General features: G+C 37.8%; 2 protein-coding genes across 2 annotated transcripts; both read right to left on the bottom strand.

Annotated features, from left to right (window-relative positions):
- Positions 1-8,010: 8,010 nt before the first annotated feature.
- Positions 8,011-8,574, bottom strand: LOC106542110 (interferon alpha-21-like). Its single transcript, XM_014057758.2, has one exon. It carries the CDS (start codon positions 8,572-8,574, stop codon positions 8,011-8,013), a length of 564 nt encoding a protein of 187 aa, XP_013913233.2.
- An 11,533-nt stretch (positions 8,575-20,107) lies between these two features.
- Positions 20,108-21,752, bottom strand: LOC148045440 (interferon alpha-8-like). Its single transcript, XM_087717007.1, has 2 exons — positions 21,161-21,752; positions 20,108-20,112 (listed from the first exon to the last, which is right to left on the bottom strand). The coding sequence occupies exons 1-2, from the start codon at positions 21,750-21,752 to the stop codon at positions 20,108-20,110; spliced, it is 597 nt and encodes a 198-aa protein (XP_087573133.1).
- Positions 21,753-24,344: the final 2,592 nt, after the last annotated feature.

The following is a 24,344-nucleotide window of genomic DNA, read 5'->3' on the forward strand; positions in this document are numbered from 1 at the left end:
GCATGGAATGTGATGGCAAGAAATATTATGCTACTTCTGGGATGGGACAATTTAGTCCGGGCTGAGGGCTAGAGGGAGATTCTAGTTTGAGTAAGAAGCCCTGGTAAGTCGGCTATAATCATGACACAGGATGGGGTCTTTGTGATTTCAACCATCCTATGGTCCTCTTTTGTCCCAAAGTTTATTGCCAAGTTCATCTTCCTCTGACTTCATTTTCACACACAGGGCGTTTTCCCATGTTTAAGTAAAGCACAACCCTTTCATTATTATTTATTTCATTCATTAAATATGAAACTCAGTCAACTGAACATTTAAAGATGTGTCGCAAATACCATTGACTGGTGCTAATGGTTTATACTGCCAGTGTCTTGGGTACCAACCAAGTATCTTCTTAAAATATATGAAGTTCCTAGTAGCACAGGTTTTTTTGTTGTTGTTCTGCTGGTGTTATTGCAGGAAGCTGCAATTTCTTGATGTGTTTTGTAAAATTCTTGGACATGGTACCAAGTGCCCCGATTATTATTATACTTTATTTACTAAACATGAAACTCAGTCAATTGAACATTCAAAAGTGCATCACAAATACCATTGACTGGTGCTAATGGTTGATATGGGTTGCTATCAGTGCCCTAGGTATCAACCAATTACCTTCTTAAAATATGCAATGTTCCCAGCAGCACAGTTTTTTTGCAGTTATGCTGGTGTTATTGCAGGATGCTGCAATTTCTTGATGTATCTTATAAAATTCTTGGACATGGTACCAAATGCCCCAGTGACAATGGGTATCACTGTTATATGTTTCATCCATAGTCGTGTAGTTTTGATGGTCAGGTCACCGATTTTGTGATTTTTTTCTAGTTCTTTTTCTTCGACTCTGGTATCTCCTGGTACAGCAATATCAATAAACTGTACTCTTCGGTCTTCTACAACTGTGATATCTGGTGTGTTGTATTCCAAATGATGATCCGTCTCTATTCGAAAGTCCCATTATTATTGTTGTTGTTATTGCTACTGTTGTTGTTGTTGTTATTTACTTACAGTAGTTGACTTCACTCAACAGAAGGGGTCTGCAGAGTCCTGGATTTCATGAAACAAGCATGCAACATTGCACCACAAGCTCTGCCCTAAATGTGTGTATCATAATGCACTACAAATGTGGTAGAACTTACATCATGCCATGACAATGCAACCTTTGTTTGGCAATTTGCCCCCAGATATACAGATGCTTCCGTAATCCAGCATTTTGATTTTATACTATACCTGAAGCCACAAAGTTAGCAGCACAGCCCAGTTTTCATAACAAGCTATGTTAAAATACAGTTGGCAAATTTATGGTTCTCTGTATTATTCAAACATAGCTATGGTCACCTCCAATGCCTACTCTTGAATCAATTTCAAATTTGGGTACAGATAGTCCTGGATTTACAACCCAGATTCAAAATTCTGATGTTTAACAACCCTGGGGGGGGTGGGGGTGTCACATGACACCACTCTAGGTGCTTGGCAACTAGACTGCATTTATGGAGCTGGAAGGGACATTGGAGATCTTCTAGTCCAGTCCCCTGCTCAATAAATTGACCCTCTCCTCTTTGTGGCAGCTTCTCAAATAATGGAATACTGCTCTCATGTCATCTCTAATCCTTTTCTTTAGATTAGCCAAACCCAAACTCTGCAGCCATTTTTCATATGTTTTGGTCTCCAATCTTCCATCTGTAGTTCAAGAAGAGAAACAGACTCACAGCCTAAAGAGAGATGTGGGACATTACTTTAGCCTGCAATATATTAACATGATCCACCTACACAAAATGAAAGAAACAGTATGGGAAGTATGTTCAGATACCACCATTAATTCTCCTTTCTTCAGGAATCTCATCTATTCATACATTTCTCATTACAGGAAAAGTGTGAGTCCTTGTGATTTAATAGCCTCTTTTATTTCTTTTCTCTTACTTCTTTTTAATATTTGGCTTTTAATTCAATTTTCTATTCTATTCAACCAGGATAAAATCAAACAAACTAAGATAAATAATTGGTTTACAGGTGAGATCTTCTTTGAGTCAGATTGGACACGTTATCTTGGTTAAGGTTTTATTCCTTTTTGCCTGCCAGTGAGTTTTGCACACCAATCAGTTATGTTTGCTTCTTAGGATTGTCTCACACTTCCTTCTGCCATTGATGGGTTAGGTTTATAAATGATGATTAATGATACCTGTCAATCAGCATTAATAAACGTAATGCAATTTATGTACCACAGGGTAATTACTACAAAGATATTGTGCCAATTGTTTATATCCATCGTAGGAAAACATTTATAGACTTGAGTTCTTAAAATTAGTGGTTGCCAAAAAGAAACAAGAGCTTAATTGTTTTAAGTTTGAGTTCTAGCCTACAGCCCTGATATTTCTGGTAATTTTTTATCCAAATTATATCCAGGTCCAGCTCAGCTTCATTTTCTGAAATCAGCCAAGGTTGACAAAGGTGCTGCTAACAAGGTGAAGTCTGAAAGTTTATAGTACTTTAATTAAAATATTTTCCTCTTAGGAAAGTACTAAATTAGGAAACAAATGCCTAGACACAAATGCATTGCTGAACAACTTCAGGAAAGGTACATGGTGGAATAGAGAAGAATTAACATCTAATAAGTATGAAGAAACCGATTCTTCCTGCAAGCTGTTAATATTCACTTTCTTTAAAGCCAATCAATTGACTCCACTTAGGGACTGTTAATTGGCATGATGGGCTATTTGGATATACTGTAACTGGGGAAACGCTGCAAATGCTTAATAAATAATGTAAGTAGTCCTTATTTAGTGACTGCCTTGTTTCGCAATCCTTCACAGTTATGATAGTGATAAAAAAATCACGTTTTGACAAATCCTTGTATTTACAACCTTTGCATGTCTGTAAAGCAAAGGAAAGATGAAGTAAGGTCTTAAGCACAGTCACAGTTTCACTTAGCAACTGCTTCGCCTAACAATCAAGTTGCCGGTCCCAATTGTGGTCTCTAAATGAGGGCAGTTTGTAAAATATAAGTAACTATACGAAGTCTTTTCACCAATATGTCTTCAAAAGGAAGCCACCTCTCAGCATATGCAGTGAAGTCTCATTTAAATTATTTTTTTAAAGGCCTTGGTGGGGGGGGGGGGATGCCCAATAGCTTAATGGGTCAATCTTCTTTCTCTTAAACAAAAGGAAACTCAACCCATTGAGAAAAATTAGAACTAAGTACTCTAAGTGAATGATTGCAGAACTTTCCTCCAGAGCTGGGGGAAAGATAATGTGTGGGGAATGGGAATGGATTAAAATCATGGAAAAGGTGTGCAGTTGATTAATTGGGTGGAACTGTGGTTAGGCATATTGCCCAGCACATTTTCTGAAAGATCTCACCTTTTCAACTGTTAAACTATGTTCAATCCACTACATTACAAATGTGATTAATTTTACAGCATCAGTGAAGTTTCTTTATAGAGCCTTGGTCTCATTTTGCCCTCTAGTGCACAGCAGAGGTATAACATCTTTTAAAGGTAATGCAGCACCAATGTACAGGTAGTCCTCGACTTAGTGAAGACTACCTGTGCGTTCATTTAGTGACCGTTCAAAATTGCAACGTCACTGGAAAAGTAACTTATGGCTGTTTTTCACACTTATAACTCTTACAGCATCCCCATGGTCATGTGATCAAAATTCAGACCCTTGGCAACTGACTCATATTTATGACGGTTGTAGTGTCCCAAAGTCATGTGATCCCATTTGGTGACCTCCTGACAAGCAAAGTCAATGGGGAAACCAGATTCACTTAACAACCATGTACTAATTTAACATGCTTGTTAATTCATTTAACAACTGTGGCAAGAAAAGTAGTAAAATGGGGCAAAATTCACTTAACAAATGTTTCACTTAGAAACAGAAATTTTGAGCTCAGTTGTGGTCGTAAGTCAAGGATTACCTCTATAGATAGTCCTTGACTTACCACCAATAGTTTATTGACCATTCAAAGTATTGGAAAGGGTGCGTGATTCGTAAAATAGTTCCATCTATCAATAAACATCAAACCATACTCTCCCACAGTCACAGGACTAAATTTTGGGTGCTTGGCAATCTGGCTTGTATCTAGTTTGTATCTATGACTAATTGTAGCATCCCACGGTCACATGACCTCAATTTGCAATGGTTTTCACTGGTTCCTGACAGGATAAATGGATTCACTTAATAGCCATGTGATTTGCTTAACAATCACCATAAAAACAATCAAAAACTTAGGTCCAGTCATATGGGAGCCTTCACTTATGACCACAATGACTTAAAACCAAAATTCCAGACACAGTTCTGGTTGTAAATTGAGGACTTCATGTACAATATTTCTGTACAATTTCTCATTAAAAAAATCAAATTTAACTGATATTGAATAGTTAAATCGAATTGGCTAGCCTAGTACTTGGATAAAAGTATATGTACTTAGAACTTAGCACTTGGACCACCATAAGGCAAACCATTTTTGCAGTATTGACAAAACCTGCATGCTTCCATATGATCTCTAGGAAAAGGGTTTATTGAAGGGTATTTTATATGTTTACTAAAGGTACTGACATCTTTTGAGCCCATGATAGTAAGCAACAAAGTAAAGGATTGATAGCTATAACTGATATATTTTGCTTATCCCCTTTACTATGTGTATATGGCTTTGCCATGATGTATCCCAGAATAACTGAATAAAAAAGTTGGAAGGAACCTTGGAGGTCATCTAGTCCAACCCCCTGTCCAAGTAGAAAACCCTATAACATTTCAGACAAATGGTTGTCCAATCTCTTCTTTAAAATGTCCAGTGTTGGAGCATTCATAACTTGTGGAGACAATTCCCTTCTCACTAGCACTATATTATATTTCCAGTAATGCAACCTAAAATTACATTGGTCTTTTAACCCCCTGCTCAGGCAGGAAATTGTTTCAGACAAATGGTTGCCCAATCTCTTCTTAAATGCTCCAGTGTTGGAACATTCTGGAGGCAAATTGTTCCACTGATTAATTGTTCTAATTGTCAGAAAATTCCTCTTTAGTTCAATGTTGCTTCTCTCCTTGATGAGTTTCCACCCCTTGCTTCTTGTCCTGCCTTCAGGTGCTTTAGCTGCCTCTTGACTCCCTCTTCTTTGTGGCAACCCCTGAGATATTGGAACACTGCTATCATGTCACCCCTAGTCCTACTTTTCATTAAACTAGACATACCCAATTCCAGCAACTGTTCTTTATATGTTTTAGCCTCCAGTCCTCTAATGATCTTCATTGCTCTTCTCTGCACCCTTTCTAGAGTATCAATATCCTTTTTACATTGTGGTGACCAAAACTAGATGAAGTATTCCAAATATGGCCTTACCAAGGTATTATAGAGTGATATTAACACTTCACATGATCTTGCTTCTATCCCTCTGTTAATGCATCTTAGGACTGTGTTGTTGTTTTTTGGCATCTGCAGCACACTGCAGGCTCATATTTAAGTTATTGTCCACCTGAACTCCAAGATCCCTCTCATAGTTACATCATTGAGCCAGCTACCACATATACTATACTTATGCATTTGGGTTTTCTTGCCTAAATGTAGAACCTTACTTTTTTCACCATCTCTGAAAACTTGAATCTAAATGAATTGATTGATTGACTAGTAAATGAAGGAGTGTTTACAAATAAGATCAAAGGACTTCAACTTTTTCAGCTGTCTTCATTTCTGATATTATATATAATGGAGAAAAGCTCAGGAACATTTAGATTGCTCTTTATTTAGAAAATAAATATTATTATTTTCCTATAAAACTACAATGGAAACTTTATTAAAACATTTTATAGCTGATAAAATTGTAGAACCGATAAAAGGCAGTAAAAAGAATGCAAATACTATACAACAAATGACCATCATGGATGAATGTCAGATAATAACAACAGGGAATTGTTTCAGTGATGATAAAATTATCTAGCAATTGAAAGCCACTGTAAGGTTTATCAGTCAAAGCAATCCTTAAAAATATTATTTTTCCCAGTTCCAAAGTTTTTCTAGGCAGGAAAAACTGAGGAATGTACAGGTAGTACTTGTAGTCATGTGATCAAAATTCAGATTCTTGACAACTGATTCATAGGTATGACAGTCTTAGTGTCCCGGGATCATGTGATCACCTTTTGCTACCGGACAAGCGAAGTCAACAGGGAAGTGAGATTCACTTAACAACAGTATTACTAACCACTACAGTGATTTACTTAACAACTGTGACAAGACAGGTAACTCACTTAACAGTGGTCTCACTTAGCAACAGAGTTGTTGGGCTCAATTGTGGCCATACATTGAGGACTACCTGTATTCTGGCATCATTTGGGGAAAGGATCTTTTCAACCTTGTTTGAGGCTTTCTTTATGTCTGAAAATCAATGTATTAAGATATTTGTTCTGTTCTGACAAAATACAAATCAGGATTCCATTTCATGCCTGCACTTCTACTTACAACTATAGAAAAATTAAATAGTGATGCAATGTTTGGGTGATACCCCTAAGTACAAATAACATCTGAAGGATGTGTCACTTAAATACTCTTTTTTTAAAAGACAGAATGTTAAATATTAAAAAATAAATAATATCTGGAATTGTATAAATAAAATAAGTAAATAAATAAATAATTTTAAAATGCTATGTTTAAATTTCAAGTAGTTACTTCTCCAGGATGACAATCACATCTGAAGCTTATAGGATTGGTGAAGGTTTGCTGGCTTGTATTCAGGTGATTGAGAAGTCAAGTTTGAAAGCTTGATCTCAACCATATATATATTTAAAGTCTCGGTTCTTGTTAAATGATTGTTCCAGAGTTCTTGTGATGTCCTTTGTTCTTGCGTATCTGCTTCAAGATGAGGCTGTGTGTCCCTTATCATCCCAGAAATTTTGTTGAACCTGTAATGCAAAAGAAAAAAGAAAAATGTTAGGTGATAGATGTAGTTTTAGCATTTGACGTCCAAAAAGCTCACGTTAAGAAACAGTGGCAATTTAAAAATAGGTAATAAATGCATATTCTGAAGGATAAACTGTGCCTCTTAAATAAAAACCCCAACTCCATAGTCATCTAATGGACCATGAGTTTAGTTTCCAATAGAAGATCTAAATTCTGTAGAATAAGATCTGGGTATGTATGTATGTATGTATGTGTGTGTGTGTGTGTGTGTATATATATGTATATATGTATGTGTGTATATATATATATATATATATATATATATATATATATATATATATATATATATATATATATATATATATATATATATGAATGATCACAAGAAGGATTTCATTGCATTCATGTCAGAAACACTGAGGCTTTTCAGGGGTTTAAAAAATTAGACAATGACATCACTATTGCCCAGGGGATACCAGTCAGAGTGAAGAACAGGAGCTCACCCTATCCCAGGGCAACACTCGTGTCTCAAACTTGTTGCTTGTCCACCAAGCATCCGAATCATATGAACCACCATGCACCTATCCCAAGCAGGTTGGAACAAGTTATATACTGCCTCCTGGAGGTCTATAAATTTACTAAACCAATGAAAGGTTGCTTCGGAGAATGTGAAATTATTATTTTTGGTATAAAAAACAGGCTAATAAATACAACATTGTAATATATATCCAGACATCCCTGGATAAGAAGCCCAATCGGGCTTTTGAGCGCATGCGCTAAAATAAATCCTCCAAAAAAATAAGCCCTCCTCAACAATATTGCAACACAGCAACAGCCATGAGGTGACCACACTTATAGCCTCCTGCACTTCAAAAATAATAAGACCTCCCTGAAAATAAGGCCAAGTGCTCATTTTGGGGGTAAAAAGAAAATAAGACCCTGTAAAAATATATTCACTGTGTTTCCCCAAAAATAAGAGCCTGTCTTATTTTCGGGGAAACATAGTAAATATACTTTTATAACAGGAAAACAATTCAAGATGAATAGTTTATTACATGTTTTAAAATAAACATCAGATAAATATCTTACCTTTAGTGTTGAAGAGTTCTCAAAAGTTGGTCAAGGAATACAAACTGGATGCCCATAATTTCATGCCGCACAGCTTCCCAGGCACAAGAACTGTATTCTTCATCCTTTAGGAACCTGTCTAGTCTTAAAAAGTACTTCCTCAGTTTGAGTTTTGTACGGACATCTTTAAATGTTGCTTTCTTTCCAGTCTCTGCAACTGAGCACTTCTCCCACTGCACAAGCTGCTGGTCCAGAGATATTTGAAAATGTTCAGTGATTGTCATGTTCCATTCAGCTTTGGTAAAGTTTTGTGAAAATATTCTGTTAATCTGTTCCAGCATCAGACCAACGGTTGCTCTTGCATCCTCTTTGATGGACCCAGTATCATTGCCTATTGGGAAGGCAAAGTCTTGAATTTGATTGAAGCATTGCCAGGGAATCATTTTTGGTCCCATTGACTCCAAAAGCTTTATGGTGTTCATAGTTTCATCTTGTTGGCATTTCACAATATGGTTACAGTTGAGACTTCTGATTCCAGAGGAAAGTAAAAGCAAGAGGACAATGTACTGGAAGCAACCTGAGATCATGGTGATGCCTTTTCAGTGACCCGTATGGAAAGCCAAGACCCTGGACCTTCTTCAAGGATTCTTTGAGATGTTTGAGTCTGGGTACCATTTTCCTGAGTTTATTTATTAGAGCTGCAGAAAACTTCCCCAGTCCTAGCATTTTTCATTTTCATTTTCATTTTCAATGATTTAGCTTGGTAATTTTTGAATTACCCTCTTCCCCTTCATGGTAGATTGAAATATAGACTTTCAGTTTGAGCTATCTAGGTGGAACTACAACCACCATCATCCCCATCCTCCATTAAATATAATAAATAAATTGATTTTATTATAAATATAATAAAATCAATCAATCAAATCAATTACCAAAAAAAGTAAAAATAAGAGTGGATTGTTTTGCACAACAGTAATCAAAGTCATTCATATGGTGACCTGTGCCTCATACCAGCCTTAATGGGTATTTGATTTATCAAGAGAAGTTAATATTTTGTAGTTGAGGGTTGAATTGTGGGTTTTTTGGTGCTCTTTGACTTTGATTGTTTTCTTGCAGACGTTTCATTTCCCAGCTAGGTAACATCATTAGTGTTAGAAGGGAATGGTTTTTTTCCCCTATGTTTATATACAAATAGCTTGCCTTGCCAGTGTTGGTGGGAGAGAGGACATGAATGAATGAATGAATGAATGAATGAAGGAAGGAAGGAAGGAAGGAAGGAAGGAAGGAAGGAAGGAAGGAAGGAAGGAAGGAAGGAAGGAAGGAGGAAGGGTTGCTATTTAATGCTATTTAATGCTATTTAATGCTATTTAAACAGAAAGTTTCCTCATATAGATATGAAAGCACATTTTAAATAGACTACAGTATTAATAATAAAATCTAATGTCAAAATCTTGGTGACCAGGTTGATCCCTAGGGAAGGGTCAAATGTGTCATAAGTCATGAATCCCTGCATGCCTGCAAGAGATCTAAGTCCAGCCCACTTTGAATGCCTTTCTTATCTCATTTCTCTTGACTGTTAGTTGATCAGATTCTTGTAGAGAGCTTAAGCATGCAATAAATCTTTATACTCATTTGAACTTCTGAATCTTCTTATTTCCCAGGCTCTTGATAAACCTATTGTAACGTATTTTTAAAGATGAGTATGAAGTTTGACAAGTTATATAACAGACCAACTTCAAATACTAAATGAATAATCTATAAAACCTATTTTAAAAATCCCTGTAATTACTCTTATTTTAGGACTTTCTTTTTTTAAATAAAAAAGCTCTCTAATTTAACAGCATTATATTATTTTCCCTTATTAGAGAATGAGAGAGAATAATTTAATGTTAACTGATTAAATTCAGTAAGTCTATCAATATGTGCAAAAAGTGATTGATGAGGATAGAGATGGATATTTTCCTTTTTTAATATAACTCCAAATTATTTTTGGAGCTTTTGAGATTTGTCTTTCGATTTGTTAGAGGTAAAGTTACCACAGCATCAAATGCTTGGCTTTCTGTCATCACTTTCACTTTCCTATCGTCACTCTGCAGCTGCTGAGTGATTCCCGTTGTTAAAAAAGAGTTTGAAAATCACATGTTTTTCATCATTAACTGCTAAGAAACCAATGCATAGACTGATAAATCAGGTTTTTTCTCCCCTCTTTTTAATTAGGTATTGTAAATCCCCAGTGGAGCAGACAGAATGCATCAAAGATGACAGATGAGATGGAATTTGAAATTGGGGTGAGGATGTATTCTCTGTCTATTTTTGGACTACAGCATACATTTTTCCCCAGCTGGTCTAGCTAATTGTCAGAGATGAGGAAAGCTATATTGTACTTATGCAATCTCTAGGGACAGAAGATTGGTGAATACTAGCTAAGTAATCCTCAATGTCTTTTGCAGATTTTAGACTACAATTTCCATGATTGAACGTTATGGGATTTGCAGTCCAGTTCAGTGGTGGGATTCAAAAAATTTTTACTACTGGATCTGTGGGCATGGCATGACGTGGTGGGTGTGGCTTGGTGGATGTGGCAGGGGAAGGATACTGTAAAATCTCCATTCCCACTCCACTCCAGGGGAAGGATACTGTAAAATCTCCATTCCCTCCCGATTAGCTGGGACTTGGGAGGCAGAGAATAGATGGGGGCGGGGCCAGCCAGAGGTGGTATTTACCAGTTCTCCGAACTACTCAAATTTCCACTACCGGTTCTCTAGAACTGGTCAGAACCTGCTGAATACCACCTCTGGTCCAGTTGTGTGCTTGTCTTCCAGTTTATGAGAGGTTATTTGGCCAAGACAGTAATTTGCACCGTCTTCTACACAGGGCGAACTAGTCAGTTAGATGCTCATTAAAAATACTTAGGATAATCTGAATATTCAGTGTGATATAGTAATTCAAATGCACACTCAGCTTTGTTTGAGCTTGACCCATCCATGACTTTTTTACTTTTACAGAATAACAGAATTGGAGATTTTCTACTCCTGGCTGTAAAATCTCCAGGGTTGGAGCACTCACAACTTCTGAAGGCAAGTTCTTCCACTGTTAGGAAATTTGTCCTTAGTTTCTAGGCTGCTTGTCTTCTTGTTTCCATCCATTGTTTCTTGTCTTGCCTTCATGTTCTTTGAAAAATTGGTTGACTCCCTCCCTTTTGTGGCAGCCCCTCAAATATTGGAACACTGCTATCATGTCACCCCATTAGGAAAACTTCCTCATTTTCCTCATTTATGCAGCCCTTATGGAAATCCATCCATTGCATTGGAAGTGGGAAAATTAGTCCGGCATTATGCTACCTTTTCCTGACTCCGTTTGTCAACTGCACAGGTTGTAGCTGCTAGGTATTTTGGGATACAGAAAACATTGGAGTTAAGGCTACATAAATGTTATCCATATCAGCATCAGGGATGAGTTATTTATATTCTTTCTTTCTTTCCTTCAGGAGCTACAACATTATTTCAATTTTTTTTCACCCAAAGTCTATGAAATACTGTAAGTTAGCCTGGGAAACCCTTTCTTTAGTTGTTTGTAGGGTCCTTGAATACAGCTGCAATATATGGCTGTGAAAGTTGGAGCATAAAGAAGGCTGAGCACCAAAGAATTGAGGCCTTTGAACTATGGTGCTGGAGAAGACTCCTGCGAGTCCCTTGGACTGCAAGGCAATCCAACCGGTCAGTCCTAGAGGAGATCAACTCTGACTGCTCTTTAGAAGGCCAGATCCTGAAGATGAAACTCAAATCCTTTGGCCACCTAATGAGAAGGAAGGACTCACTGGAGAAGAGCCTAATGCTGGGAAAGATTGAGGGCAAAAGAAGAATGGGACAACAGAGAATGAGGTGGCTGGATGAAGTCATCAAAGCAGTTGGTGTGAGCTGAAATGGACTCCAGAGGATGCTAGAGGACAGGAAGGCCTGGAAGAACGTTGTCCATGGGGTTGCGATGGTTCAGACACTACTTCACAACTAATTAACAACAGGGTCCTTGAAATGGGTTGGCAAATCCTATGTTACCCCCGTCTCCCTGATTACAACTATGTTGTAGCTCCTGAAAGAAAGGCAAAATATGAATAACCCAAACGATAATTAACTTTAATCTTCAAGGCAATTTGCTTTGGAATATCAATTGTTAAAAGTACAGGTAGTACTTGATTTACAACAATTCACTTAGTGACCGTTCTAAGTTACAACGGCACAGAAAAAAGTGAGTTATGACCATTTTTCACACTTAGGACCTTGGCAGCATACCCATGGTCATGAGATTTACATTGGGATGCATGACAACTGACTCACATTTATGATGGTTGCCATGTTCCAGGGTCATGTGATCTCCTTTTGCAACCTTCTGACTAGCAAAGTCAAGGGGGAAACCAGATTCTCTTAACAACTGTCCTAGTAATTTAAGAACTGCAGTGATTCACTCTACAAAGGTGGTGAGAAAAGTCGTAAAATGGGGCAAAACTCACTTAACAAATTTTACACTTAACAACATAAATTTGAGTCTCAATTGTGGTCATAGGTTGAGGACTACCTGTATTTTATATCTTAGCTTGGGGGAACCACTAGATGGCAACAAAACATTGTAGACAATTCCGATGCCACCTACGGGTCCTCTGGAGTTTTGCAGCAAAAAACATGGTAGCATTAGATCCCATCTTTTTCTTAGGAGATGTACTTAGTTGGCTTGATTCTACTTACATGTGTGATGCTTATAATTTTGTTGGGAATAAACTGGAGGAATCCAACTAGAATTGTCTCAAACTTTTCCTTATGCATTTACTTATTATGGCATAAACCAGAGCAATCTTTCCAATCTTGGCCCATCTGAAAGTGTCAGGACTACAAATCTCATAATTCAAGGTTAGAAGTTTTAATCTCAAATGACACACAGAATTTCAAGTTGAAGAAGGATTGCTTGTAATGGTAGGGTTAAAAAGGATGACTTTTATAAATGCATTTGCTTTGTTTGAAGCACAAGTATCTGATACTGAAGTATCAGCTTTAGAATGATGCAAAGTTTGATTGCATCAACATTCTCACATTTGGCTGCACTGGACATAATAGATCCAGGGTCCCCATCCCCTGGTTCGTGGATCAGAACTGGTCCGTGACATGCCAGCAACTGGGCCACGCAAACAAGCAAAGCCTCATCTGTGGGATGCAAATAGTATGCAAAACCCTCCGCTCCATAGAAAAAGTGGCCCCTGGGGCCCAAAAGACTGGGGACTGCCGTGATGATCACCAAGAACTGTATACTGCGTTTCCCCGAAAATAAGACAGGATCTTATTTTCTTTTGACCCCCAAAATAAGTGCTTGGGCTTATTTTTGGGGAAGTCTTATTATTTTTGAGGTGCAGGAGGCGGCGAGCATGGTCACCTCATGGCTGCTGCTGTGTTGCAATATTTTCAGGGAGGGATTATTTTTGGGGAGGGATTATTTTAGCGCACATGCTCAAAAGCCCGATTGGGCTTATTATCTTGTGAGGTCTTATTTTTTGGAAAACAGGGTACATTCTTTGTGAGATAAACTCAATTATTTAACTCAATTTTAATTCAAAATAAACTCATCTGTCACAGAGTAATAACTACATTCTTGCCTTAGATATCACCATTTCTGTTTTCAATTAGTCCATTTTAGCTTGAAAAATTTCCCAATCTGTTCAACCGGAATATGCATTCTTCTTCTTTTTTCCCCCCTCCCTCTCAATTTCACTTTCAGTTTTGGGTTGTCAGCCTGTGATTTCAAGCTGTGGAATTTTCTTTGCTAATTTTTCTTTTAATTAAAATTATGTTTTTTTTTAAAAATATCTAGTGGAGTTTACTGCAGCTAATCTGATTGCCTCTTTAAATGAGGTCAGTTTCTCAATCCTGCAGGGATCAAATAGGTTGAAACCTATCTGCACATGAATACTGTTAATGGATTTGGAAGTGTAAATGCACAACTGGAGTCAGAATCAGCTGTACATTCAAGAATTGGGTACTGTGAATTGTATTGCAAATTCCAAGCAGTTTGTTTCAGGGATGGGTTCTGGCTGGTGCTACTGCTGGTTTGCTCGTGTGTGGATGCTGGATGCACTAGGCGCGCATGCAGAGTTCAATAGAAATTGTTCTGCGCTTGCGCAGAACTAAAAAACAAGATGGCACCACCAATGGCGCCGACCAGAGAACCAGTTCAGGGGTGTGGCAGGCTTGGGTCGCTGCTGGTTCCAGCAACCCAGGCCGCCCTACCACTACCGGTTTGGCCAAACTGGGTCGAACGGGTGGGAATCCACCACTGGTTTGTTTGTTTGATTTATACAGATAGTTCTTAATTTACCACCATAATTGTGGCCAAAATTGCTATTGCTAAGCGAGACATTTGTTAAGTGCATTTAACCCTTTTTTATACCCTTTCCTGCCACAGTTGTTAAGTAAATCACTGCAATTGCTAAGTTAGTAACACAGTTGTTAAGTGAATCTTGCCTTCCCCATTGACTTTGCTTGTCAGAAGGTCACAAAACATGATCACATGACCTCGGGGTACTGCAACTGTCATAAATATGAACCGGTTGCTGAGTGTCTGAATTTTGATCACGTGACCACGAGGAAGCTACAACGGTCATAAGTATAAAAAATGGTCATAGGTCACTTTTTTCAGCGCTTATAACTTTGAATGGTCACTAAACAAACGCTTGTAAGTTAAGGACTACTTATATATTGCCTTTATTGTTTTTTGTAAATAACTCAAGGTGGCAAATTTACACCGTACTTTTTCCTTCTCCTATTTTCCCCACAACAACCATCCTGTGAGGTGAATTGGAGTGACAGAGACTGGCCCAAAGTTACCAGCTGCCTTTCATGCCTAAAGCAGGTCTAGAACTCATAGCCACTTGGTTTCTAGGCCTATATGTGGCCTCACTTCAGGGATAGATAGCTGGAAGCCAAAGATGACTCAAAAGCTCAATTCCTGTTTCAGTAAGAAGACAGGAATCTCAGTTTTTATCATTTGGTAGACAACTAATTAAGAGATACTGCAAGGATATTCTGGATTGTGTCATAGTCATTTGAATTAATAATTTGAGAACTTGGTTAAAAGACAATTCTTCCTCCCCCATTTTTAGGTCTAGAAGAAACAATGGAAGTCTAGATAATAGGATTTTTTTCCCCTTCAAAATATTTCCAGAAAAAAAGTTCAACTTCATTGAATTTGTATCACACTGTTTTTCAAGAAGGAACAATTGAATGTAGTGATAACTACTTACGAGATCAGAATAAATTTGATATATCTGCATAAACAATTATAAATACATTTCCATCCATAACAATATCCAAATATATAAAATAGTCAATACTACTTTTACCATTTGGAGTTAGAGAAGATTTGGGGTCTCTATTCAACATTCTGTATTCAGATATTTTTGCTACATAAATGGCGCTGATTAAAATGAAAGAAAGTGAATACCAGGGGAAATTGTTTATTTAATTTTTCCAGAAAATTTGCTGGAAAATAATAATAGTTTTTATTTTATTAAAATAATGATTGAACTGTGTAACAGGATATATAGAAAGTTTATTTATGTAAAACAGGTACATTTTAACATAACCATCTTTGGTAAGTTCGCCAATCATCCCCAAATATTCTTTGCTAATAGCAAGAATATACTTCATTCAGAATGGTGGTTTGTTCACAAGTAGTCCTCAGTTAGCGACCAACCATTCAAAGACTGTTCATAGTTAAGATGTCACTGAATGAGGGGAATTATGATCCTTCCCCATAGTTGCAACCATTGAATTGTGCCCACTAGCACAAGATTATGATTGACAAACTGGCTCACAATTATGATGATTGCAGTGTCCCACAGTCAAGTGATCTTCATTTGTAACCTTGACTGCTGACTTCTGACAAGCAAAGTTAACAGGAAAGTTGACAGGAGGTCACAAATAGTGACCACATGACAGTGGAATTCTGGCACTACAAGAGATTTGCTTAATAACGCAATAGCCATTGTTAAATTAGTCCAGTCACATGATATTGCATTTTATGACTGTGTTGCTGAGTGCTCATTGTTAAGTGAGAACTACTATAAATAAACAATGCAAACATACAGGTAGACCTTGATTTACGACCATAATTGAGCCCACAATTTATGTTGCTAATCGAGACATCTGTTAAGTGAATTTGTGATCTTTCTTGCTATGGTCATTCAGTGAATTAGTGTAGTTGTTAAGTTAGTAACACTGTTGTTAAGTGAATCTGATTTCCCCCTTAACTTTGCTTGTCAGAAGGTCACAAAAAGTGATCTCATGACCCCAGGACACTGCCACTATTATAAATATGAATCGGTTCTCAAAGTGTCAGAGTTTTGATCTTGTAACCATGGGGATGCTGCAATGATTGTAAGTGTGAAAAATGGTCACTTTTTTCCAGTGCCATTGTAACTTCGAATATTCATTAAATGAAGTGTTGTAAGTTGAGAACTACCTGTATATGGCTATTTCTTGTAATGGGGTTGGTTATTTTCTGTCTGAACTGGGATGAAAGCCTGATCAGGGGTATCTGAATGATGATGTTTTCTTTCTACATCGATAGAGCACTTCAAGTATTAGTGTAATGGCCAGGGATGTGGCCAGTTCGCTGTCATTCATTGAGCTTCGTTTTCAGCTGCGATGGCCTCCTGTAGACCTCTGCTAGCAAAAATGGAGCTTGGCGGGGCTGTGCATGGCCTGCCCAGGTTCCATTTTCAACTGCAATGCCCTTCTGCAGCCCATTACCACAAAAATGGAGCTTGCGGAGGTCACTCACAGCCAGCCCAGGCTCCATTTTTGCTGGCAGAGGCACCATGGGCCAGTTCTTCCCTCAGGGGTGAAATCCAGCAGGTTCTGGAGAAATGGTAGCAGAAACATTGAGTAGTTCAGAGAACAAATAGTGGAAATTTTGAGTAGTTCGGAGAACTGGAAAATGCCACCTCTGGCTGGCCCCAGAGTAGGGTGGGAATTGAGATTTTGCAGTATCCTTCCTCTGCCACACCCACCAAGCCACGCCCACCAAGTCCTACCACGCCCACCAAGCCACGCGCACAGAACCGGTATTTAAAAAATTTGAATTTTACCACTGCCTTCACTGTTTCCAGCACAGGTCCACTGCCAAATCTAAGCACCCCGTGGGCCGAATCTGGGCCACGGGCCATGAGTTTGACACCCCTGGTGTAACTGAAGTAGTCTATGCAGAGCCTTATTCTATGCCCAGTTACAGGACAGGAACCCAGGTTATACTCTGTGTCTATTCAGTTGAACATCATCTGATTATCTGATTGCGGAATTGCTCCACACAATTGCCCAAAATCATAGGTTTGCAACATAAGAATAAAAACAATATTTTGCTGGCTGTTTTCTGCTGTCCACTGAACTGGAACTCCTTGTAAGCAAACTCTGTCTCTCTCTTTTTCTGTTCTGTTTATAACAAAGAATACACCAATCTTTAATGACAAAAGGAAAAAAATGATTTTATGAAGAAAAAAAACTAGTGCAAGTCATTGTTTACAATGTAGAACTAAATCTGAAAATCTAATACTTCTGTTGAACTTGACACTGAACCAGAAGTACAGTACACTATAGAAATATCTTAAAATTTTAGCCCTTGCTTTGTGATAAATATTATTTTGTTTGACATTATCTTCTGTTGAACTGGGGACAATGAAAACTGGGGGAATCCTAAATCACTTCAATGAATTGTGGTTTTATCTGCTTTAACGTCACTGAGTCAAAATCCTATTTGTGCCCTACAAGCACAAGAATTGTCCAAAATGGATTTGCATTAACATTTTTATATTTAATTTGGTTGAAAGAAGGAACAATAAAAAGCAGGCAATTGTATTGTGGAGAGAAGAAACATTAATTTTTATCATCTATGAAAATAATATCTTGAACTGTCTTCAAACAGTTCAAGATATTGAACTGAAGAGCCAGTATGGTCTAGTGGTTAAGGCACTGGGCCAGAAAGTGAGAGGTCATGAGTTCAGATCTTCCCTTAGTCATGAAAGCCAGCTGTATGATCTTTGGGCCAGTCACTTTCTCTCTGCCCAATCTACCTCACAGGTTGTTGAAACAGGAAAAGTGAGGTGTGTTGGATATGTTTGTCATTTTGAGTTATTTGTAATAAAAAATAAAGGTAGGATATAAATAAATTTAAAAAAATAACAGTAATAAAAATGTGTTATGATTTCAATGCAGATTATAGTTTAAACACTTATACGACAACATGCCAGTGTTTGTGTCAATCAAGATGTGATCAAATACTATGGAAACAGCTTCATGAATTAACACATTTTACAACTTTGTTAAAGGAGGATTTCTGATTGTTTTGATTGTGGGAGAATGACTAAAATTTGGGTTTCGTGAATTTGTATGATATTATCTTTTATAATGTATATGATTTATGATTATTATAAAAAGTACAATTGTAATACCATAATTCTATACATTCATGGAAACAAACTTGGTGATTTCTAATTTAGTTTTTTTCCAAATAAAGCTGCAAAAGATCCTACCACATAGAAGGAAGGAAAGAAGGAAGGAAGGAAGGAAGGAAGGAAGGAAGGAAGGAAGGAAGGAAGGAAGGAAGGAAGGAAGGAAGGAAGGAAGGAAAGGTGGGTGGCTCCTGATTTGGCCCAGTTTGTCCAAACCAGTAGTAGCGGCGGCAGAAGGCTCCGCCCATCCACCTGGATGCTTCTGGGTATGCACTGAAATTTCTGCGCATGCACATGAGCGTGCGCGCAAGCACAAGCGAACCGGTAGTAAACTGGTTAGCAAACCACCACTGGAGGGAAGCTAAATGCCTACACTAAAATAGATGAAATAATCCAAACTACCAATTTTATTTGAAGTTAGCATTTTAATAGAGAGACTTCTTGAATTTTATAACATAGCAATGAAGACTAGGATAGTATAAACATATAGCATAAATAAATAGATAAATAATGTATATAAATGAATAATAAATAAATTTTGGCCAGCATACATTGTTATACAGTAGACATTGTTTTGTTACAAAGACAAAACATAAATAAATAAATAAATAAATAAATAAATAAATAAATAAATAAATAAATAAATAAATAATACTGTAATTCTCTAGTGAAATTAATATTTTTTTAAAAAGAATAAAGATAGTTTGTAAAATAGTTTCACCAGTACTATTTCTACGGCCCTTCAACATCTGTACTCAGTAGTTATATTGGATCGCATCTATTCCGTTGGAGTATTTCCTACCTAATTTTATCCCTAGAAAAATATCTCCGCATAATTTGTATCCAAAGAAAGAAAAGTTAGCAATATTGGCTTGTTATCTCTCCTGAAATTGCTTCTCTTTATTGGCTTTGTGGTTCAAGTGGTCTCGGAGAGTCAAATGAATCACGGAACTTTCCGTAGTCATTGAATCAGTTCTGCAGGTGCATTGCGGCATCTTTTGCTGTGTTTCAATACAAAATATAGTGGAAACTACTTTCATCTGGTTCCATTCTGGTTGGTGTGGTTTCCCTGGGTTACAATGGTGATAAATTTTCCTCTCTCGTCTCATGTCAACTGTCCCTGTTAGTTAACTGAAACCTCCTTGTATCATTGAGTCCAGTTAGGCACAATTTAAATTCTACTGGTTTCATCTGATTTTAAGATCATGTATTTTTACCCTGCATATAATACCCTAGAAACATGCATTACATTTAAGGGAATGGGATGAATGAAAGAACATAATTTTATCTTTTCGTGCAGAATTCTTGGATAAAGTCCACATTGGAATCTGTAGAAGTGAAGCCTGACAAATTTTGCAGAAAGTCTTTCCTTTTGTTTCGGGAGGACTTTTTCTATGGATTTTCATGTTTTGGGTCCTTTTTTTTTGAATAAGGCAATTGTTTTATTTTGCTTTTCAGTTCATAACTGAATTGTTTTATTTTGCTTTTCAGTTCATAACATGGTGAAGCAATGCAGTCAAAGAGAAAGTAGAAAGAGGAAATGTCAGACGCTTTCTAGGAATAAGTGAAAGGCACTGAGTGAAAGTTGAGTGGCTTCATATTGCTGCTTTTCATATTGCATCATAGGGAGCAAGTCAGGCTAGAAGGAAAAGGAAAAACAGTTAGAAATTCCTATTCATGTTAACAATTAAACTATTAAGGATTTTAATTCAAATTAATAAACATTGGGGTATCCATGCGTGGAATAAAAATGTACTATATTTCTCCACCTAGCCTAATTTAAACCAAGGAATTCCTAAAATGTTGGATTCATGAAAATTGTATGATTTTACTTATTAGAGCCGTACAAATCGTTCAATGGTGCTCAGATGATCAGGACACGCCTTGACATAACTGCTTCTACTTCACCATTTGAGAAGTAGATCCAGAGAGGCATTTCCCTCATGAACAAATTGTGTTATGCATTTATTTGCGTAGCCCTATTATTCTTATAGCAGATTGAGTTGCCATTCAATTTTTCCCTTTTGTAACATTCAAAGGTCAAAGATTGTAGTAACTGAATCAAAAGAAGTAGTCTAAATGCTAAAGATTTAGGTCCAGCTATATATTAAAGCTATAATCACCACATCTGCATCTTTTTTAGATGCAAAATCGCCAGTCAGAGGCCTTTTAAAAGAATTTTAATGGTGGAGCATTGTAGAGTGAGATATTTTTATAGAATGATTTTTTTTTATGGACACCATTTGATAATCCTAGATTCACAGGGTTCACAATTGAATTGGGCCATCACTTGTTGAGAAAAGTTGATTCTTCATAGTTCCTTGTGTTAGGGATCTAAAGGTTACTTGAAGGAAAATTCAGAGGTGAAACAGAAAATTCCTAGCATAACATATTCAGTGGGAACCACTATAGTTAAGGTGGACAAAGAGTGTAGCAATTATTCCTATATAGGATTACAGAAAACTCTCAATGTAGGTTGTTAACAAAAATATTGTCAATGATATTGACAATGACATCAAACATAATAGTCAGGTAATTCATACATTGTTTCTCAAAAGAATCATCAATTTTTTGGGGGAAGACAGAATTTTGATGTACATATCATAAGAAGTAACTGTAAATTTTCCTAATTTCCCCATTTCCCTTTCAATTCTAATGAAAAATAATGTTTAAGAAGTACTTGATACCTTGAGTTGGAATCCTTTGGATAAGTTGATGAATCAAAAGGAAACATTCTCTGAGCTGGATCTGGACAATCTCCCAGGCGCAGGAGCTGTGTTTCTTATCTGTCATGAAATCATTCAGCCCTTGAAAATACCTCTTCACTCTTAATCTGGTGAGCTGCTGTTTCTGATCCCTTGGACTCGATACGGTGCCAGTGCCTGACTCTGCATTTTGGCATGTTTCCAGATTCTTAATCTGCTGATCCAATCCAGTATGGAAATTTCTTAGAGAATTCTCATCCCAAAACAATTCAGCATGAACTTGTTTGAAGATGAGGTCTGTTTGTTGGAGCATTTCTTTTATCGCTATTTTGGCATCCTCTTCCTGAGATGCTTCATTCATGCTCATTAAATGTTCTTCATTGAGAGGTGAGAAGTCTACAATATCTCCAATACATTGGAAGGGAATGGTGGCTCCCATATGACTTCCCAAGAGTTCCAGGTTTCCTTTGTTGGCTTCTTGTAGTCTGCTGTGAAGTTGATCGCAGTGCTGAGATGAGACTTTGGTGAGGAACATCACTAGACAGATTTGCAGAAACCAAAATTGTGTCTTCATAATGAAGATGAAGGAATGTGACCTCTTTTCAAAAGTGGAATCTGGAAGATTGGTTCTTTTGAAAGATGCTCCTCAGTCTGCTGCATCTTTGTATTTATACCACTAGGATATTGAAATTTCTTTTTTCTGTTTCTTTACTGATTCTCTGTATTCTGATTTTCACTTTTCTTTTTCCTTATGTATACCCCCAAACCATTCTGAAAGGCGGTCATATTTGGAAAACAGAATGTTGAATGTGCACATTTCCCCCCAAAATTAAATTAAATCAAAACTGTTAACTGAAAGTTAACAATCCGATGAAACTTTCTTTCATCGTCCCTAATTATTTTTAAAATGAATTTAAAATAGGGTTTTTTTCGGTTTTGTAATAGATATTATGGCTTCAGTATTTACTTGTTCCGTGTAAAATAATTTCTGAGAGTCTAGAATTCTCCCCTGTAAATCTTGTAGGATCTTTTTACTAACCTGATTGCACAAACCAGATCATATATATATGATATTCCAAAAAAGAGAATATTCAATTATGAATAACAATACAGATAGTCCTCAATTTACAACCGCAATGGAGCCTGACAATTATCGTCATAAGTCATGATGAGAGTGTTGGAAGAATTTCTTGGGGTCCCTTTTCTTTGGAGTCAGAAAAAGAGGAATCAAAACAGAAGGCTAGCTGCTGTAAAGGAGGTCTCTCTTTTTGTTTCCAAAAGCAATATAAAGTTGTTTTGGGGGCAGCTGGCAACTGACTGGCACATCAGCAAGATTTTTATAAGAATTTGAGGCCTCCGTGAAACAAATGTGAGCATGATGTATAATTATGATCAGTAGAATTTAGAGGAAAATTTTTGCTCGTTATCTCCTTTATCAGAGAAGATCTTCCTGGTTAGGCACATGGTTTTTGTCATTGGCTTTTATGGGTGCAAGAAGCATGGGAATAAGTGTTAAATTCCCATGCCTTTTAAATGTAGATTGGCTGCAATGATTGATTCCTGCTTTCTGTGCTTTTTCTACTGCCACCTACTAGAGAAGTGATGGCGAACCTTTTTCACCTCAGGTTCCAAAAGTACACGTGCACATGCTACCACGCATACACGTGTGCCCACACCAATAATTTAATCACCCCCATGCCGTGCCCCCTGTGCATGTGCGCGTGACCCCCCCAGCTGCCCCACGCATGCGCACACAGCCTTTAGGAGTCTGGAAAGGCGAAAACGCCCCCATGCCCCCATTGGAGGCCCCCTGGAGGCTGAAAACCCCCTCCCAGAGCCTCTGCACCAGCCCTGAACTTACTTGGCTTCTCGTGGAGACTCCTGCGAAGGGAAGGGCAGTGTGGTTGGGTCAGTTGAAAATCAACTGGCCAGTGCATGCATGCACGCTGGAGCCAAGCTAGGGTAACGGCTTGCATGCCCGCTGATCTGGCTCTGTGTGCCACCTGTGGCACGCATGCCACAGGTTCGCCATCACGGTACTAGAGCTTCGTATTATTACTTTCTTTGGTTTATCTAAGGTCGCGTGAGACAACATATCTCCGCTATTGCCAATCAGCGGTTAAAGGTTTGATTTCTGTCGTCTATCTCTGCCTGTCTGGGATCTTAGTACCTTGAGTGATCTTCAGCGCCTCTAGTTTATTACTTTCCTGACTTTCGGAAGTTATGAGATATATATTATATATCCGCCTTAATTTATTTAAGGAAACATTGTATTTTATGAATAGAGGGAAACTGTCTCCATCTTAATAAGTGATGCTGACAGATGGCATAAGCGGTTTTAAGGAAAATAAAGAGAACGGGGTGCTTTCTTATGGTGATTTCTCCTTACTCCATCAGGGAGATTTTTCCTTGAGGGTGTGTCTCCTGATTGTGGGGGGGGGATTCAAAATAAACTATATAAGAGAATAGATAAAAACAGACTTGGAAGGGAATTTGCAGGTCTTCTAGGCCAACCCCTGCAGGAGACTAACTCAGTTAATGGGAGTGGTACAACATCTAGAGTTGACCCCCAATGTGCTCCAGTTTCAGAGAATCTTCAAATTCACAATCATCCAGTCTTGCTAGGCTGAGTTGGACCTATTCCTTCCCATCCACACATAAAAGATGCTCAATATAAACACTTACGCTGCACGTTCTGTCACAACCATAGTTGACAAATCACAGTGACATTGTCACAATATTGAACTGAAGAGCCAGTTTGGTCTAGTGGTTAAGGCACCAGGCCAGAAAGTGAGAGGTCATGAGTTCAGGTCTTGCCTTAGTCATGAGCCGAGGTGGCACAGTGGTTAAATGCAGCACTGCAGGCTACTTTAGCTGACTGCAGTTCTGAAGTTCGGCTGTTCAAATGTAACCGGCTCAGGGTTGACTCAGCCTTCCATCCTTCCGAGGTGGGTAAAATGAGGACCCGGATTGTTGGGGGCAATATGCTGACTCTGTAAACCGCTTAGAGAGGGCTGAAAGCCCTATGAAGTGGTATATAAGTCTAACTGTTATTGCTTTTGCTATGAAAGCCAGCTGTATGATCTTTGGGTCAGTCACTTTCTCTCTGCCCAATCTACCTCACAGGTTGTTGGAAACAGGAAAAGTGAGGTGTGTTGGATATGTT

This window comes from Thamnophis sirtalis, unplaced genomic scaffold (assembly GCF_051295495.1).
Source record: "Thamnophis sirtalis isolate CommonGarterSnake01/CBP01778 unplaced genomic scaffold, rThaSir2_p1.2 scaffold_5, whole genome shotgun sequence".
Lineage (NCBI taxonomy): Eukaryota > Metazoa > Chordata > Lepidosauria > Squamata > Natricidae > Thamnophis > Thamnophis sirtalis.

Coding starts and splice junctions, on each gene's coding strand:
- LOC106542110 (XM_014057758.2), bottom strand. CDS start 8,574: ATGATCTCAGGTTGCTTCCAGTACATTGTCCTCTTGCTTTTACTTTCC.
- LOC148045440 (XM_087717007.1), bottom strand. CDS start 21,752: ATGAAGACACAATTTTGGTTTCTGCAAATCTGTCTAGTGATGTTCCTC.